The sequence below is a fragment of the Abramis brama genome, assembly GCF_963993115.1.
Source record: "Abramis brama genome assembly, chromosome: 16".
NCBI lineage: Eukaryota > Metazoa > Chordata > Actinopteri > Cypriniformes > Leuciscidae > Abramis > Abramis brama.
The window spans coordinates 8,728,686-8,747,781 of record NC_139978.1 but is presented as its reverse complement, the minus strand read 5'-3'; the positions used below and the strand labels follow the sequence as shown (position 1 = coordinate 8,747,781).

Here is a 19,096-nt window from a genome sequence, read left to right as displayed (position 1 = left end):
AATGCTTGAACAAATGGGAAAAACTACAAATATATAAAGAAAATAAATATTAAGACACTGATAGACACCGATGCCTTCGTATACTGACATGTCAAACTATTTTTCACTAGATGGAGAGGAAACAAAGAAGAAGTAGATTATGGTGCATCATGCTATTTATTAAAATACAAGAAAAAAAGAAAAGAAAAAAAATAGGCATTTACAAATTGGCTGAAACTGACCCAAACTGAATCTCAGCATAAATACAAACAGTAAGTTAAAAAGGAAAATAACACTTGCTTTAACAAATCCTTTAACCCTCATTTTTGCTTTGGGGCCAGTATGACCCCACTCGTACTTTTCAAACAACTAAAAAAAAAAAAAAAAAATTGGTTCCCTTCATCTCAGTGGAATAAGGTTTTGTGTGTGTTTCAATGAAAACAGCAATATAGAACAGTGGAACACTTGGAACTGCCTGTGCATTAAATGGTTTTATTGCACACCTTCCAGCCAATCAGAATCGAGTATTTAGACAGACCATGGTATAAATATATACAGCTATGGCAACTATACCAATTAGTGACATTTAATTTAAATATTTTATATTCCCTTAGGAGGGTAACAATTTTTGTATATATATTTCCTGAGTGACTGCTACAATAGTCCTGTAAGACATTCCTGCAATCATTTTGATATAGTTCATAATCAAATGGAGTTTTAACATGCTTTAGGTTCTTGGCTGTACATTTCAAAGCAGATTTCTCAATCGTTTTTGTTGCTGATGATCATTGCATGACAGTAATGGTACCACATTCTGTAGCACTATGGATAGTATCATGACATTTTTATTAACCACAACACTATAGTAACACAACTGTGTGTGTGTTCAAAGCTCTGAAAGCCCTCATGTTGAATGCTGTTGGGTCAGGTCAGGTGTTTGTCCAGTAAGGGGCAGTCAGGTGTGTCAGTCATGTTCATCAGAAGAAATTTGTTTGTTTTGTATTTTGCAGGTGCATGGGTGTCTTCTTGCAGGTAAGGCAATAAACTGAAATATTGAAAAGAATAAAATCAGACATACACGTATATTCCTATCAGTCATTATCAACAGCTGAAAGCTAAAAATGTGATAATAGTTAAAGGAAAATGGAAAGAAAAAAATTAACCTCTTAAATTAGAAAGAGAGATCGAACAATCCTATCAACTATTATATGATAAAATATCTCACTCTAGTTTCTCCAGTTTACTGTGTGGATCCACATAAATGATCAATTACAAAGTATTGTGTTGTGTATTGTAGTATTGAGCACAAGACAAGAGTAACTCCTTCTAGGCTTTTTATTCAACACATGTACTCAGAACCATAGATATCATATATAAACGCTAGATGTCTTATGGCGCAGTCACTTCCGGCATCACCGTTCGGCCATCTTATGTCAGTGCTCTGTGCATTAAGGTGAGTGATCAGCATGCACACAAATCCTCATATCTCGCTGAAATATTGACGGATTTACAAACGGTTTGGTTTCTTACAAACGTTATTAACGTGGCTATAATTCCGAATGCTTGAACATGTATGCAGTGTATGTATGTAGTGTCATAACTACATCTCTGACGTTTATAACAAACCAAACCGTTTGAAAAGCGGTAGAAAATTGGGCAAGTTATGGTTATTTAAAAGTATTTGCACCATTAAACGAGTGAGCGAGCGCACTGCCGCAAGATGGCCGCCACGTGCGGACGTCGACCTCCATTGGCCAGCAGCGCGCACGAGACATCTAGCCTTTATATATGATATCTATCATAGATATCATATAAAGGCTAGATGTCTCGTCCGCGCTGCTGGCCAATGGAGCTCGACATCCGCACACGGCGGCCATCTTACGACAGGGTGCTCGCTCACTCATAACATGGTGCATGTACTTTTAAATAACCATAACTTGCTCAATTTTCTACCGATTTTCAAACGGTTTGGTTTGTTATAAACGTCAGAGATGTAGCTATTATACTGTATACATATGAATAATTATGTTCAAAATGTTTAAGCATTCAGAATTATAGCCACGTTAATAACGTTTGTAAGAAACCAAACCGTTTGTAAATCCGTCCAGATTTCAGCGAGATAAGAGGATTTGTGTGCGTGCTGCTCACTCACCTTAATTCACAGAGCCCTGTCCTAAAATGGCCGCCGGTGATGCCGGAAGTGACTCCGCCTTAAGACATCTAGCCTTTATATGATATCTATGATATCTATGCTCAGAACACTCTGCTTCTCTTCCCTCTATTCCTCAGCACCACCTCAACACTTAAGCATTACACTGCCACCTTGTGGTTAACTATGAACACCACATATTGCTACTGACCTATAAGGCCCTAAATGGTTTAGCTCCTGTGTATCGCCTTACAAGTCCACTAAAGGAGGGAGAGTGTTTTCTCATTTGGCTCCTAAACTCTGGAAAAGCCTTCCTGATAATGTTCGGGGCTCAGACTCGCCTAAAGACGCATCTCTTCAGCCAAGCATTCATATAACGCATCTCATAACCTTATACTTCAGTTATTTCAGATCAAATGCATATGATTATCCTTGCTTAATGTTATGAACAGCAGCTACGCTAATTATTTTTTATTTGCTTCTCTGTTTTATCTCGGGATGCCCATCCTGAGGTAACTAGAGAGTATGTCAGCTCTTGGTTAAAATGAACTAAGAATGAACAATACTTCAGCATTTATAAATCTTAGTTAATATTAATTTCAACATTTACTAATATGTTATTAAAATCAAAGATTGTATTTGTTAACATTAGTTAATGCACCGTGAACTGACATGAACAAACAATGAATAGCTGTATTTTTATTAACTAACATTAACAAAGATTAATACTGTAAAAAATGTAATGTTCATTGTTAGTTCATGTTAGATGATACATTAACTAATTTTAACTAATGAACCTTATTGCAAAGCGTTACCAAAATTATGACTTACTGTAGTTTCTCCAGTTTAGAGTGTGGATTCTCCAGTAGATCTGAGAGAAGCTTCCGTCCTGAATCTCCTGGTTTATTAGAGCTCAGATCCAGTTCTCTCAGGCGTGAAGAGTTTGATCTCAGAGCTGAAGCCAGAACAGCACAACCTTCCTCTCCAATACTGCAATCAGACAGCCTGCAGAGAGACAGAAGAAATACAACTTGTGATTACAAAACAACACACATAAATGCGGAATGAGTTAAATATGATACATCCAAAACAATATCATGGTAATTCGTGACTATTTTACAATTTGATGAATTTGTATCTAGTTTGTTTGAATTTGTACAAACTCATTCATATGTTTTCATAAGATTTGCTTACACCCCTGTATGTTTAGGGGCAGACAATCAGTTTTTGTACAATTCACATCATACGAATTCATACGAAATCTCCACCTAGTAACATAGTTACATTTTCCTGTAAGATCAGGTTGGATACATGGGTAACACTTTATTTTACAGTGTCCTTGTTACACATTTTACATGTAGTTTCTAAAGTAATTACTATAAATTATGCATAATTACATGCAACTAAGCCTAAACCAAACCTAATCATAACCCTATAGTAAGTACATGTAATACTACTCAGTACTTAAAAGTATAATCACACTGTAACAAGGACACTTTAAAATAAAGTGTAACTGATACATATAATAAACAGTTATATTAGTGAGTGTTATAAGAGACATGTATGTGAAAGTATATATATATTTGTTTGTATATGGGAGTGACGTCTATACAGTTGTGTTGTATTTCATGCACATGCAGCTTTGTGAACCAGTTATAGTATTGTTAAATTTGCATATATAGATTTTACTTTGTCAGAATGAAAAAGACTTTTTAACTTTTTAATGCTGCACAGATATTTGTGTTTTCTCATATATGTCTCTTAGTAAGAAACTCAAATTCAACAAAACACAAAAAGATAAAATAAATAATTATTGACTGATACTTCAGATGTCCATTTCTCTGTTTTAACTATGCTAACAATGTTCTGAGCTGTGTTTTTTTGTAGTTCTTTTTTGTTTTAAAGACATATAAATATATATTTACGTCAGGGGTGAGCAAATACAGTTCTATAGGGCCTCTGTCCTGCAGAGTTTAGGTCCACTCTGATAAAATACTCACCTGCCTGTATCTTTCTAATAATACTGAAGACATTTATTAGCTTGTTCAGTAGTGTTTGATTAGGGTTGGAGCTAGATTCTGCAGGAAAGTTGCCCATTCCTGATTCACATCATAAGCAAGCTGACATAGCTCTTACAAAAGATTCCAGCTTTAGGGTTTCTGACGTTACTCAGTGCCAGAATAGGGACTTTAAACTCATAGCTTCTTCATCTCATAATAGCGCTTCAAGTCGAGTTGTTATACTTAAGAACAGAAGATTCCTGTGCTTAATAGAGAAAATGGGATGTGATGAACATGGGTGGTTTACATATGCTTTAGGACAGGGGTCGGCAACCCAAAATGTTGAAAGAGCCATATTGGACCAAAAAAACAAACAAAAAACCAAATCTGTCTGGAGCCGCAAAAAATTAAAAGCCTTATACAGTGAGGAAAATAAGTATTTGAACACCCTGCTATTTTGCAAGTTCTCCCACTTAGAAATCATGGAGGGGTCTGAAATTGTCATCGTAGGTGCATGTCCACTGTGAGAGACATAATCTAAAAAAAAAATCCAGAAATCACAATGTATGATTTTTTAACTATTTATTTGTATGATACAGCTGCAAATAAGTATTTGAACACCTGAGAAAATCAATGTTAATATTTGGTACAGTAGCCTTTGTTTGCAATTACAGAGGTCAAACGTTTCCTGTAGTTTTTCACCAGGTTTGCACACACTGCAGGAGGGATTTTGGCCCACTCCTCCACACAGATCTTCTCTAGATCAGTCAGGTTTCTGGGCTGTCGCTGAGAAACACGGAGTTTGAGCTCCCTCCAAAGATTCTCTATTGGGTTTAGGTCTGGAGACTGGCTAGGCCACGCCAGAACCTTGATATGCTTCTTACAGAGCCACTCCTTGGTTATCCTGGCTGTGTGCTTCGGGTCATTGTCATGTTGGAAGACCCAGCCTCGACCCATCTTCAATGCTCTAACTGAGGGAAGGAGGTTGTTCCCCAAAATCTCGCAATACATGGCCCTGGTCATCCTCTCCTTAATACAGTGCAGTCGCCCTGTCCCATGTGCAGAAAAACACCCCCAAAGCATGATGCTACCACCCCCATGCTTCACAGTAGGGATGGTGTTCTTGGGATGGTACTCATCATTCTTCTTCCTCCAAACACGTTTAGTGGAATTATGACCAAAAAGTTCTATTTTGGTCTCATCTGACCACATGACTTTCTCCCATGACTCCTCTGGATCATCCAAATGGTCATTGGCAAACTTAAGACGGGCCTTGACATGTGCTGGTTTAAGCAGGGGAACCTTCCGTGCCATGCATGATTTCAAACCATGACGTCTTAGTGTATTACCAACAGTAACCTTGAAAACGGTGGTCCCAGCTCCTTTCAGGTCATTGACCAGCTCCTCCCGTGTAGTTCTGGGCTGATTTCTCACCTTTCTTAGGATCATTGAGACCCCACGAGGTGAGATCTTGCATGGAGCCCCAGTCCGAGGGAGATTGACAGTCATGTTTAGCTTCTTCCATTTTCTAATGATTGCTCCAACAGTGGACCTTTTTTCACCAAGCTGCTTGGCAATTTCCCCGTAGCCCTTTCCAGCCTTGTGGAGGTGTACAATTTTGTCTCTAGTGGCTTTGGACAGCTCTTTGGTCTTGGCCATGTTAGTAGTTGGATTCTTACTGATTGTATGGGGTGGACAGGTGTCTTTATGCAGCTAACGACCTCAAACAGGTGCATCTAATTTAGGATAATAAATGGAGTGGAGGTGGACATTTTAAAGGCAGACTAACAGGTCTTTGAGGGTCAGAATTCTAGCTGATAGACAGGTGTTCAAATACTTATTTGCAGCTGTATCATACAAATAAATAGTTAAAAAAATCATATATTGTGATTTCTGGATTTTTTTTTTAGATTATGTCTCTCACAGTGGACATACACCTACGATGACAATTTCAGACCCCTCCATGATTTCCAAGTGGGAGAACTTGCAAAATAGCAGGGTGTTCAAATACTTATTTTCCTCACTGTATAAGCCTTATAATGAAGGCAACACATGCTGTAAGTGTCTATATTAGCTTTATTAGCCCCCTAGTATCAAAATGATAAGTAGGCTACAAATATATGAGCATCCATGATTAAATGTTTATTTTCCCTGCAGCGCATCCTGGAGAGAATGACGCACCACGTGACTACGCTGCTGTACGATCGTGCTTTAAGTTTAACTTCCATTATAATTTTAATGTATTATGTTTCGTTTTATTTATTCGTGTATTATTTTTACAACGTTGAAAAACTTTAAGAATGTTTGTCATGTTTTTCCTCCTACAGAAATTATATTAAAACAAAAAATATTTTTTACATGGAGCCACTAGGGCGGCGCTTTAAGAGCGGGTTGCCGACCCCCGCTTTAGGATCATGGAATCATTAAAAAGAAATCTCAGTTTATGCTCCCAACAAATATGATTCAGATTATCCCCATCCCTTACTAAACTCCTCCTTAGTTTTGTTGACTACAATCTGGTCATTGGTATGTGCTTCCACATATGGAAGATGTTGTTGGCATGATGTCTGTAAACGAATGGGTTCTAGTAAGTTTACAACTGAGTCTCCGGTTTGGAATAATCAATATATACAATCAGGAAACAAACCCTTTTTTTTAACCCTTGGTCTGAACAAGTTGTACATGTTCTTGGTTATTCAACAATCAAGGCACAAGGCTTATGCTACTCCATTTGTGTTGCACAGAATTAAGCATCTACAGTATCTACCCCTTTTTGTTCCCTTTGCAATTCAAATACTGTGGACACATGGGCAGAAAGTTATTGAGAACCTCCTCAATATAATATCTCAATATGGCAGCTGAGAATATTAAGGGTCCTGCACTGTTTGCTCTATCAAGCCAGGAAAAAGGGAGCAGTTGGTATCCAAGATGAGTGCTGGTTGTCTATCACTTACTGTAGTTTCTCCAGTTTACACTGCGGATACTCCAGTACATCAGATAACTGCTTCACTCCTGAATCTCCTGGTTTATTAGAGCTCAGATTCAGTTCTCTCAGGTGTGAGTGGTTTGATCTCAGAGCTGAAGCCAGAACAGCAAAACCTTCCTCTCCAATGCTGCATCTATTCAGCCTGCAGAGAGAAAGAGGAACCTTCCTTAAACCTGCAAACCTTCCTAACTTTCCTTACACACACACACAACACAACAGGTAAAATTACATTATGGATTAAAAGCATGCGACTGAGGTGTACAATAAAAATAAGCTTTGGACTGAGTGGCACACTGCACTTTGGTAATATAAAGCAGTTAGTGTCAGTGACACCAGGTCAATAGAGGCCACTGTGGAAATATTATATTTAGATCTGCTCACATTGCCATCCAAGATTTATACACTACATGTTTTGCAACATTGAGCATTATAAGCAATAACTTTTGTTCAGTGTGTATTCTGTGCATGCTCACTGACTGAATTCTGCACTCTTGAGGATTCATCATTAACAACAAAGTGCAGATGCAATGTAAACAAGAAATCAAGAAAATGTTGTTGTTTGTTTTGCGGGAGAACCTAACTCAGTGTGCTTGTGCTAGACCAATTCATGGATGGTGATGGGGAATGTTCTTTGCATGTTCTACTAACATAACAAACTGATTGGTCGTAGCGAGAATGTGCTACGATTGGTCAGAGTTGTGTTTTTGACATAAAACACATTTGTAAATATTTTTTTTATTTGCAAATCACATTTTATTTATTTGTGAATTTTATAAATTTTTGTGGATCTCTTTACATTTGTTTGTGAATCTCAATCTATTTATTTGGAATAATACAACAATTCTAACCCCATACCTTCAGCACACCATCCAACCATTGGCAGTACCAGGTGAAACAGAGAGAGAGACAGATGAGATAGAAATAATCCAATTATTTGTATTATAATATTCAATTCAGATTCACATTTATTTTCTATAGCGTTTTTCATAATACACATCGTTTCAAAGCAGCTTTACAGAAAATGCATGAGTCCACATTACAATTTAGAGTGATCTGTTATCAGAGGTAACTGTCTAAGTTATGTATTTCAGAAATGTACATATACCAATCACAGTAGTCCTTGTTTCGTTCTTTTTATTGTGTTTTTATCTGTTTTATTTTGTTTGTATTTTTATGTCCCCTTTCTTCATTGTCCTCAATGTTGTTAGTCTATGTACTGTTACTCATCTTCCATCTTAAGGACCACAATGGAAACAAGCCTTTGGGCTTTTTTGTGTTTTTTATCCTTTTGAACACTTCGTGTTGATTGTTGTTGTTCAATAAAGTTTTCAATCAATCAATCAATCACAGTTAGCTAAAAAATTATTAATTTAAACAATGTAATATTTTAAGGCAGAAACATTGAAATAAGCTCATTGAAGTAATGAATACTTGACAAAAATAATAACACTCACTGTAGTTTTTCCAGGTTACAGTGTGGATCCTTCAGTAGATCAGACAGCAAGATAACTCCTGAGACTCCTGGGTTATTCCAGCTCAGATCCAGTTCTCGCATGTGCAAGGGGTTTGACCTTAAAGCTGAAGCCAGAGCAGAAAAACCTTCCTCACCAATTCTGCAGTTATACAGCCTGCAGAGAGAAAGAGAGAGAGAGAGAGAGAGAGAGAGAGAGAGAGAGAGAGAGAGAGAGAGAGAGAGAGAGAGAGAGAGAGAGAAAATAAACTCCTCACACTAACACAAATTCAACAGGTCAATGACAAGTTAAAAGCATGTGACTGAGGTGTCGAATAAACAGTGAGTGTTGGATTGATTGATGCAATGCAGTTCCACTATAAACAAAAGACAAGGATAAACAGCCAATGCAAGGACAGAAAATTACTACTGTCACGAATCAAGCCTCTGTGGTTCCTCCCACTCGCCACCAGAGGGCTCCATCTCCCAAATATTAACATTACACATTTTCACTCCATTTCCCATAACCCCGTGCCTGGTATTGATTATCTGCACACCTGCCACTCATCTCCCGGACTGATTGTCTGCACACCTGCCACTCATCACCCGGACTATTTATATATCCCTTCTCCACTGCACTGCTTCAGTGTGAAGTCTTGTTTCACCCTGGTTGACATTTCTGAGCGTTTTCCCTGTTTACACTGATTCCTCGTTTACTGATCCTGGACTGTTCTACTCGTTTCGACTCTCTGCTTCATGCCATTGTGACCCTGCTTCGTTTGACTGGATTTATGCTTTACTGTTTGCTGCCTGCCCTGATTATCTGCCTGCCCATCGACTACGATTGTGGACTGCCTCAGATATATCCTTTGCTGGTGATTGACCCCTGCCTGATTGTGTTACGTTTACTATTACCATTAAAGATACTGCAAATGGATCTCAACGACACTGCTTCATCATTACAACTACCAAGACAAAGAAAAAACTAAATGTAAACCAAGACCTCAGATTTTCTTAGACTACATGTCATGTTATTCCCATTCATATTTAGTAACTACTGATTGCAGTGAAGACATACTTACTCTAATGTCCTGAGTTTACAGTGAGAGTTCTTTAGTCCAACAGAGAGTAGCTTCAGTCCAGAATCCTGCAGATTATTATGACTCAGGTTCAGCTCTCTCAAATTTCTGAGAGTTTGGGCCAGAATTGAACAGCTTTTCCATGTGAGATAACAGCCACTCAGACTGGGAGAAAGCATAATAATAAGTGTGTGGTAAACTGCATTGTTAAACATATTAACTACATATTAACGTAACAATACAGTTTTACAATTCATATAAACAATAAACACTTAAGTGTAAATTATACAATGTAAAAGTTATATTTGAATTAAATATTGAATCCAAAATATAAAATGTAAGTAAGTGCAAACACTTACATTTTATATTTTGGATTCAATATTTATTATTTTATTATTAAATATACATTAAATAGTACAGCAATGAAAATACTCACTTTGCTTTTCTGCATACTTTGACCACTGGCAGCAGCCTCAGAAGACCTTCTTCTGACTGATGGTATTTACTTAGTTCAAACTCATTAAGTTCCGCTTCTGAGTTCAGTAACACAAACACAAAAGCGGACCACTCAGCAGGAGAGAGACTAACATCAGAGAGACGACTGGCACGAGTTCCGTTCAGGTATGTTTGGACTTCCTGCACTAGAAACTGATCATTCAGTTCATTCAGACAGTGAAACAGATTGATGGATTTCTCTGGAATATCAATTTCCCCGATCTTCTCCTTGATGTACTCAACTATTTCCAGACTGCTGTGAGACATGTTTCCTGTATGTGTCAGAAGACCTCGCAAGAGACTCTGATTGGACTCCAGTGAGAGACCCAGAAGAAAGCGCAGATAAAGATCCATGTGTCCTTTCTCACACTGCAAAGCCTTGTCCACTTCCTTTTTTTGAAAACTGGTTATTTCTGACTTGTGTTTCTTGTCTGAATCAAAGGAGAGAAACCTATATAAAGCAGCAATAAACTCCTGAATGCTCAGATGCACAAAGCTGTACACCTTCCCCAGACACAGCCCAAACTCTTCTCTAAAGATCTGGGTACAAACTCCTGAGTACACTGACACTTCTCTGACATCAATGCCACATTGTCTCAGGTCCTCCTCATAGAAGATTAGGTTCCCTTTTTCCAGTTGTTCAAATGCCAATTTGCCCAGTGAAAAAATATACTTTCTGACCTTGTGAATATCTACGTCATTTTTTCCATCATACTTCTGGGTCTTTAGTTTAGTCTGAAATATCAGGAAGTGTGTGAACATCTGAGTGAGAGTTTTGGGGATCTCTGCACTCTCTGCTTCACCCAACATTGTCTCTAGAACAGTGGCTGAGATCCAGCAAAAGACTGGTATGTGACACATAATGTATAGGCTTCTAGATGATTTGATATGTGTGATGATTCTGTTGGTTAGACTCTGATCATTTATCTTCTTCCTGAAATATATTTCTTTCTGAGGATCACTGAATCCTCGTACCTCTGTCACCTGATCAACCCACTCCGAAGGGATCTGATTGGCTGCTGCTGGTCGAGAGGTTATCCATATGAGAGCAGAAGGAAGCAGCGTCCCTTTGATGAGGCTTGTCAGCAGCACATCCACTGAAGCTGAGTGTGTGACGTCAGACAAAGTCTGATTGGTTCGAAAATTTAAAGGAAGTCGACACTCATCAAGTCCGTCAAAGATAAACATAACTTTGTAATCATTTAGGTCTGTTGATCTCAGTTCCTTTATATCTGAGAAAAATTGATGGAGAAGCTCCATTAGACTGATATTTTCCTCCTTCATAAAATTTAACTCCCTGAAAGGAAGTGGAACTATGAGGTGGACGTCCTGGTTTGCTTTTCCCTCAGCCCAGTCCAGAATGAACTTCTGTACAGACACTGTTTTTCCAATGCCAGCAACTCCTCGTGTCAGCACACTTTTGACGGGTTTGTATTGTCCAGGTGAGGGTTTAAAGATGTCATTGCATTTGATTGGTATTTCCTGCATCTCTGGCCTTCTGGACATCTCAATATGTCTAACCTCATGTTCATTATTGACCTCTCCACTGTCTCCCTCTGTGATGAAGAGCTCTGTATAGATCTCATTCAAAAGTGTTAAGTTCCCTTGATATGATATTCCTTCATTTAGCCTCTGAAATCTCTCTCCCAGTCTGGATTTGTGTTTTTGCAGATATATAGGAGCAAATCCTAAAGAAAATTATTAACAGAAATTACAATAGAACAGAGTAGTTTTTGCCATGCCTTATATTCAAAGTGACTTACAATGCATCTTAAATCCTAAAAATCGAACTTAGCATTTTTAGCAGCATGCTCTAACTAGCATGACTACTGAATTACTCAAATCTAACTATGAGCTTACTTCTGAGCGGTATTCTAGAAAGCAGGTTATGTGATTTACCTGGGTAAGTTTACACAGAGTAGGTGGATAAGGCAAGGCAAGTTTATTTATATAGCACATTTCATACACTATGGTAATTCAAAGTGCTTTACACAGAAAGGAATTAAAATAATGACAAAATAAAAGCAAGGAAAATTAAAAGAGTTTTAAAAGGAATTAAAAGATACATAAAGGTGATACCGTTATAAAATGAATTAAAAGAGTAAAAAGATGATAAATAGATAAACTTCTCACTGGCAAAACACCGGTGTATCATATTTTTCACAGCTGCTTGATTTACTTGATAACCTCAACATTTGGTTCCAAGTTTTGGGTTAACCAATTGAGAGGGTTTATGTGACACAAGTTATCCCTGCTTTCTGTAAATAGCCCCTGATAAAATGTGTCTTTAATGTCAAATCGGCTCCGCTTTTTCTTTTTCTTCATTGATTATTATATACTATTAAATCGCACTATGCTCTCTATAAATTGGTTGTTTCCAAGTTGCCATCAACTGTAAGTTTGATCCCACTTTATAGTAGATGTCTTTAACTACTATGTTATTGTTGACGCTGTATAACAAAACACTTTTGCTGCTATAGAAGTGGGATAAGGATAGGTTTAAGGGTGGGTTAAGGTGTAAGGGAAGGGTCAAAAGTGTATTAGATGTAATTACAGAAATCAATTACAGGTGTAATTACATGCAGGTATTATGTAAATATAAGTACAGTTTAAAAACATGCATGTACACAGTAAAGTGCATTGTTTCAAATAATTAATTTAAATGGTAGTACAATGTACTTAAAGACACTTAATATAAAGGGGTCTGTGAGGTTTTATATTATTTAACAGTTCCTAGCTCTTACTTGTCTGTAGCGTACTGGCGAGGTCTGTCGGGTTTGTCTTCCTCTGGACAAGCAATTCAACCTCTTCCTTCTCATTGAGTTTTCTGGTATAAAATAAATATATTAAGTTCACAACATCCATACCATTGATGAATGTCAATGTGAATGTGTGTATTTTTCAATAGTGTTAACCATGGTTTTACAAGAAACAAAAAAAATTGCTTAGCAGTTTAAATCAGGATCTCAATAGCCCGATGCAGTTATCTTTTTCACGTCCTGCGCCACATTGTTTAAACAGCAAATGCATTTGCGCCTATTTATGCACCCATGGGCGTGCTGGTCTGAAAATGAGGTGTGTTCAGGCACATTGTTGGCATGTTGCTATTTTGAGGCAACTGAAATAGACTACGCCATTGAACAACTGAAACCTGGTCTAAAGTCAATGACGCAGTAATTTTTTGTTATTTAAAGAGCGCATTAGTAATATGAGCCTATAGGCGGGTCCAACACGCTCGTACACTCTGCTTATTACATACACAGGGAAGCGCAGCAGCACACAAACTAGCCAAATATTAAAAATAAAAGCATTACAATTAGAGCCCGACCGATAAAGGATTTTTAAGGCCGATACCGATACAAATCCGATATTCCGATATATCGGCCGATATATATTTTTTTTAAAAATCCAGAAACGCGTAACAAAACATGAACAGATTTCCCTAACATTAGTTATTTGTTGTTATTTAAGAGTCCTCAGCCTTACTAAAATAATATGATAATGCAGTTTAAAAATAAACTTGTTTGTTTTATTGTCACAACAGAACAGAATATATTACAGTTCTGATAAATATAATGTATAAAAATACAAACTTAAGATATGAAACTTAAAGTCCTTTGAACAAAAAAAAGTCAACTATTATTATTAATATTGACAGTAATAATTCAATTATGTAATAATGTGTGTGTGTGTGAAGAACTGATAAGATTGTAAATGTGTACCTTGAAATGCAATGTAAGTCGCTTTTGATAAAAGCGTCTGCCAAATGTCAATGTTATAAGCTACCTTATAATTACAATGTCAACTTGCTTATCCCTTTACCTGCACTTTACCATCAAGCTACAACAAACCATTTTCAATCATCATTTGCTGCCTGCCTTCTAAAATCTACTACTTAGTGATGCACTAAATACATTATGTGACTCGTTAATGCTGCGGCTAAACGAAGTCAGCAACGCACACTTGGATTTCACACGTGTAAAAGAAAAGCTAACTTTTATGCACAGGCTATGTTTGATACTTTTTCTCTATGTCTAAATGTTCACTCCTCGCTTGCCTAACTTACATTTTACAATGCAGAGACTTGAACTACAGATATGCTAGTTATAAATACAGTAATCATTACTTTATTTAGGCAGAATAAGTTTGTTGTGATTTCCAAGCTCATTGATGTTAGCGATCTTCCTTGTATAGTGCCCTCTGGTGGACAAACTATGCAGCGCCAACACTCATAACATGGTTGAAGGGTGTTTCGTCCGCTTTTATTTTATTTTTTAAATATTCATTTATCGGCCATTATAAATGCCGATACCGATAGTTTGGAAAATGCCTAATATCAGCCGATATATCGGTCGGGCTCTAATTACAATGTAAAAGATTAATATCGTGTAAATAAAGATATGATGGAATCCGGCTTTTTACACGTCGGTCTGTTATTGTAGGGACATCAACTTTTTCATCGCCCCTAGACATGACGCTGAACAACACAAACTGCCATTGGTTGCTTTCCATGTCAGTCAGACAGCCTCTTGGGAAGTCATTGGCCAATGAAAGCTGCTAGGGAATCCAGACCTTCTGTTGTCAGTCTGAAGGTCTGGCTACACAAGACTAATGAACCATAACATTGTCCTCACCTCAGATCAGTAGAAGAGTCTCCTGAACTGAAGTTGATTACGTCATCTATTGACTGGTCACTCTTCATGGACACACAGCTGGGTTCAGGAGATTCACCCTTATTTAGACTAAAACATAGCAGCAATTAAACACTGTTCTTCGTAATGAAAAAATCCTCAAAGCTCTGAGGCAAACACTCTTTTTGTCACTGTCGCTCCACTTAAACTGTTTAAGGTTAAGTGGATGTTTCATGGAATCAATACTTTTCATTGACACACAGTTTGTGGACATTCTTTATGAATCAGAGGATGATTTTTCCGTTTATTCATTTTCACAGCTTATAACCACCCTAAATGAACTTTACAGCTGGTTCAGTCAACAGCATTTGTATCATAATGTTGATTACCACAAATATAAATTTGGACTCATCCCTCATCTTTAAATAAAGGAAAATAGACATTACACTGACAATATTTACATGCACTTAAGAAAATGGCTTTTGGAGAAATCTGTGTTATGAAATGTCATGTAAATGTGAACACTGTTTTCCGTTTAACAGATTAGGATTGTGAAGGCCAGAACATCAATACTGGATCTGATTCAATAATGAAGAACTTTTAGTGGAATCTTATGCCATTTTTCATTGCCCCAGATAAGACCCTGAACAACACAAACTGCCATTGGTTGCTTTACATGTCAGTCAGACAGCCTCTTGGGAAGTCATTGGCCAATGAAAGCTGCTAGGAAGTCCAGACCTTCTGTTGTCAGTCTGAAGGTCTGGCTACACAAGACTAATGAACCATAACATTGTCCTCACCTCAGATCAGTAGAAGAGTCTCCTGAACTGAAGTTGATTACATCATCTATTGACTGGTCACTCTTCATGGACACACAGCTGGGTTCAGGAGATTCACCCTTATTTAGACTAAAACATAGCAGCAATTAAACACTGTTCTTCGTAATGAAAAAATCCTTAAAGACACAAAATTCTAAAGCTGGCTGCGTGCTTGTTTCTCAGGCACATAAGGTCTACAGTCATAGATTTTCACAAGTTGTGGGGTGGACATATCACAACTCATTTTCACAAACAGCAGTCAATGGCGTCTTGCCAGTGGGCTAGATCTGACTGTTGAAGTCAGTGGAGATTACAAGAAATCTACAATATAATAAATACTGCAATGTTCCATAAAAATAAATAAAAAGATTTGTCAGTTTTGATTTCAAGGTGACTATAAAAGCACACAAGTGACCCATGACTGTTGCTGCCGGAGATTAAACACTTAATAAGGTGTGTGACATTGTTGCTCTGGCAAACCCAAAGCACACAAATATTACATAAGTGACAAATAACTAACAAAGTAGTGAATGTGTTTTAAAGTAGTCTGCTGCCAAAACAACTGTACAGTTTAAACAACACAAATTTTCACAGAATAAAAAAGTTTTAATAAAAAGTTTTATTCTCACCTCTTGTCCATTATGTCATGCTCTCTATAGTGACTGTTTCTGGAGGTCATGACGTCAGTACACTGGATATCTGTGATCAAACTGCAATTTCTTCAGTCATCTGAGAAGAGAACCTTTCTGTTACACAGTCCTTTGTCACAACAGTTTGTATAAAGCAATTATCTCCACACTTATATTCACTTGGAAGATTAATTTGGTTTATTTTATGATTGATCGGACCGCAGTCAACCTGTCAGTCGACCACAGCATCACTGTTCAATTGGGTTCTATAACAGCAACAACAACAACAAGGACCTTTGGGATGGTGTTTGATGACCAGTTGAGCTTTACTATCCACATTGCAACAACAGCCTGGTCATTTGTACCGATTGTATGTTCTGTCTCACCATTTATATATGGTGGTTTCAAGAATCTTAAACCCTCCCTGTTCCAGTAGTTGTGTGAGTTTTGGTGATCTCAGCATGAGGGAGAAGGAGTGGGGGATGAGGAGAAGAAATGTAGATTAGGAGGTGAGACTTTCGTCTCGATAGTGCACAAGGGTGAGTTCAAATGTTAATTTCCTTTGTTCTCTCAGAGAGTAGCTCTCTCTTCCAGTTCTTCCAGTTTTCTTACAGTGGTTTAAACCCTCCGTTCCAGTTCCTGGAACGAGCCGTCAACCTTTACCCAATCTCCTGATACCAACTTTCAGGAGAAACACACCCCTTCTGCCATAAACACTGTAATAACTTCCTGCAAAAATGTTCTCTTTTACTTTTCTTTTCTAAATTTCACATCTAGATTGTATACTAGAATGCACTTACTTGACATTGTGTACTGCAAATATTAAGGCTGCTAAATGAATGTAAATACATTAACAAATGTATTAGTTAAGACATTAATGAATAATTTCATCTGTTGATTTCAAATAAAATGAGTCAGAGTCCAACGGTTTGACAAGCTGCACTGTTTTGTTCCTTGTTTTCACTGATAGTGATTTTATAGCTAGATTATAAAATCATATGTTTGCTTTACTGCGGGTTTCTATACAGGCAATTTGAGTGCTTTTCACTGAGAACAGAATCTTCTAAATATTTCTGATCTTTCTCTGTGCATCACTTTAATAAAGCATAAAAACAATCAAATAAATCAATAAATCCTTACATTATGTGATCCAATCTTACCAAGTCTTGCTATTTTTACCGTCAGAGTATTAAAACACACAATAAAATGCACTTTCTGTTCCCAGAATTATGTGCTTTAAAGAGCATATAATAATCTGTTTTACATTAAATGAAATTAAAATAAATACATTTAAATAAAATGTTTTACATTTAAGATGTTATAAGTATTGTTAGTACATTGTGTACTAGCCTAGATCGGCCTTTCTATGTATTTTTTGTACACCTTTGATAAACAGGAGAAAATAATTTAATCAATTGTTATACTTACTTTCTGAATGTGGTTTATATTCCTCTCGTAAGTAAAGGAGTAAAATGCTGACTTCACTTCAGTATTTTCACCTGTACTTGTCAGGATCTGGGTTGCTCCTCTGTTCTCTCTCACTCTCACACTACCACACCTACTCATTGACACACTCATCTCACTCACACACCAGCACACACACACTTTCATGTTGGCACTCTGACATCACCTGTTGATCATCACAATCAGCGCTCGCGTTGCTTTGTGGTGACACCTGTTTCTAGTCTTGTCTGATTACTCTGTCTACTTCTGGTGTATGTTCTCTCTGTTCTGTGTTGGATTATTGTGTGTGTTACGCTCTCTCATCTTGTCTTGTGTAGCAGCATTCGCCTTAGTGTTTCCTGTATCCAGTCACCTGGGGCCTCATGTATCAATCTTGCGTACGCACAAGAACTTTGCGTACGCCAGCTTTCACGCTCACGGTCGGATGTACTAACAGTGAATTTAACGCGAGACTGTGCGTTCCTCCACGCCAATTTCATGTCTGGCGTAAGTACATTTCTCATTGTTTTTGTCCGTTGGCGACTCTTACAGGCAATGAAGTGAAGTCGCAAACATTACACAGCGAATTGTTCTACAAGTCTATCGCACCACCACCTGTGGGAAGTAGTGATGTAGTACTCGAGTCCGGTCTCGAGACTGATTTCTGCTTTCTCGGACTCGTCTCGGAATTGTTCCTTCAAAGACTCGGTCTTGACTCGGTCTCGACCCTTCAAAGACTCGGTCTTGACTCGGACTCGGCATAGGCGGTCTCGTCCCCATCACTAGTCCACTAGAATACATACCACTAGAAAATTAGTCCATATTAAGACGTTAAGACTGCTCCTCTAGTCTAAACAATTACCAATCTAGCTTAGTCTGTAGGCCTAACTGTTGATTATTAACTGGGGTGATATTAAATCATGCATATGAAAACTGACATGTTTTTATGGTCTCGACTCGGACTTGGTTCCTCAAAGACTCGGACTTGACTCGGACTCGACTGTATTTGAAAACCAACGGACTCGGTCTCGACCCTTCAAAGACTCGGTCTTGACTCGGACTCGGCATAGGCATTCTCGTCCCCATCACTAGTGGGAAGCATTGCTATTAATTTGCAATTTATACAATAATTGACATATATTGTCACACAAGCCTTATGGGAATATTCTATCAATTATGCAATTAAGTAAGAACATATAAAAGCATATGCAAATTGATACAACCCTTAGTCTATGGCAATGGCAGCTTTGGCCTTATTAGAGGACATTGCTAATGGCAGAATCCGAAGAGAACGAGTTTTTAGGGACCACAATGATTTTCTGGCCCAGGATGATGACTGGCTTATCAGATAAAACAAAATAAAATATAATTCCAAATAAAATATTTTTTCTCGTTTCTACCTCCGATAGTAGCACCTCCAATTCACTTTCTGTAAAG

General features: G+C 37.7%; 1 protein-coding gene across 1 annotated transcript; it reads right to left on the bottom strand.

Moving 5' to 3' along the window:
- Window positions 1-134: 134 nt before the first annotated feature.
- On the bottom strand, window positions 135-17,797 carry LOC311098325 (NLR family CARD domain-containing protein 3). The gene is made up of 11 exons (XM_084138464.1): window positions 17,645-17,797; window positions 16,217-16,316; window positions 15,570-15,677; window positions 14,773-14,880; window positions 12,883-12,965; window positions 10,080-11,826; window positions 9,647-9,808; window positions 8,569-8,742; window positions 7,083-7,256; window positions 2,960-3,133; window positions 135-1,024 (listed from the first exon to the last, which is right to left on the bottom strand). Exons 2-11 carry the CDS (start codon window positions 16,264-16,266, stop codon window positions 904-906), a joined length of 2,901 nt encoding a protein of 966 aa, XP_083994590.1. The 5' UTR covers window positions 16,267-16,316; window positions 17,645-17,797; the 3' UTR covers window positions 135-903.
- Window positions 17,798-19,096: the final 1,299 nt, after the last annotated feature.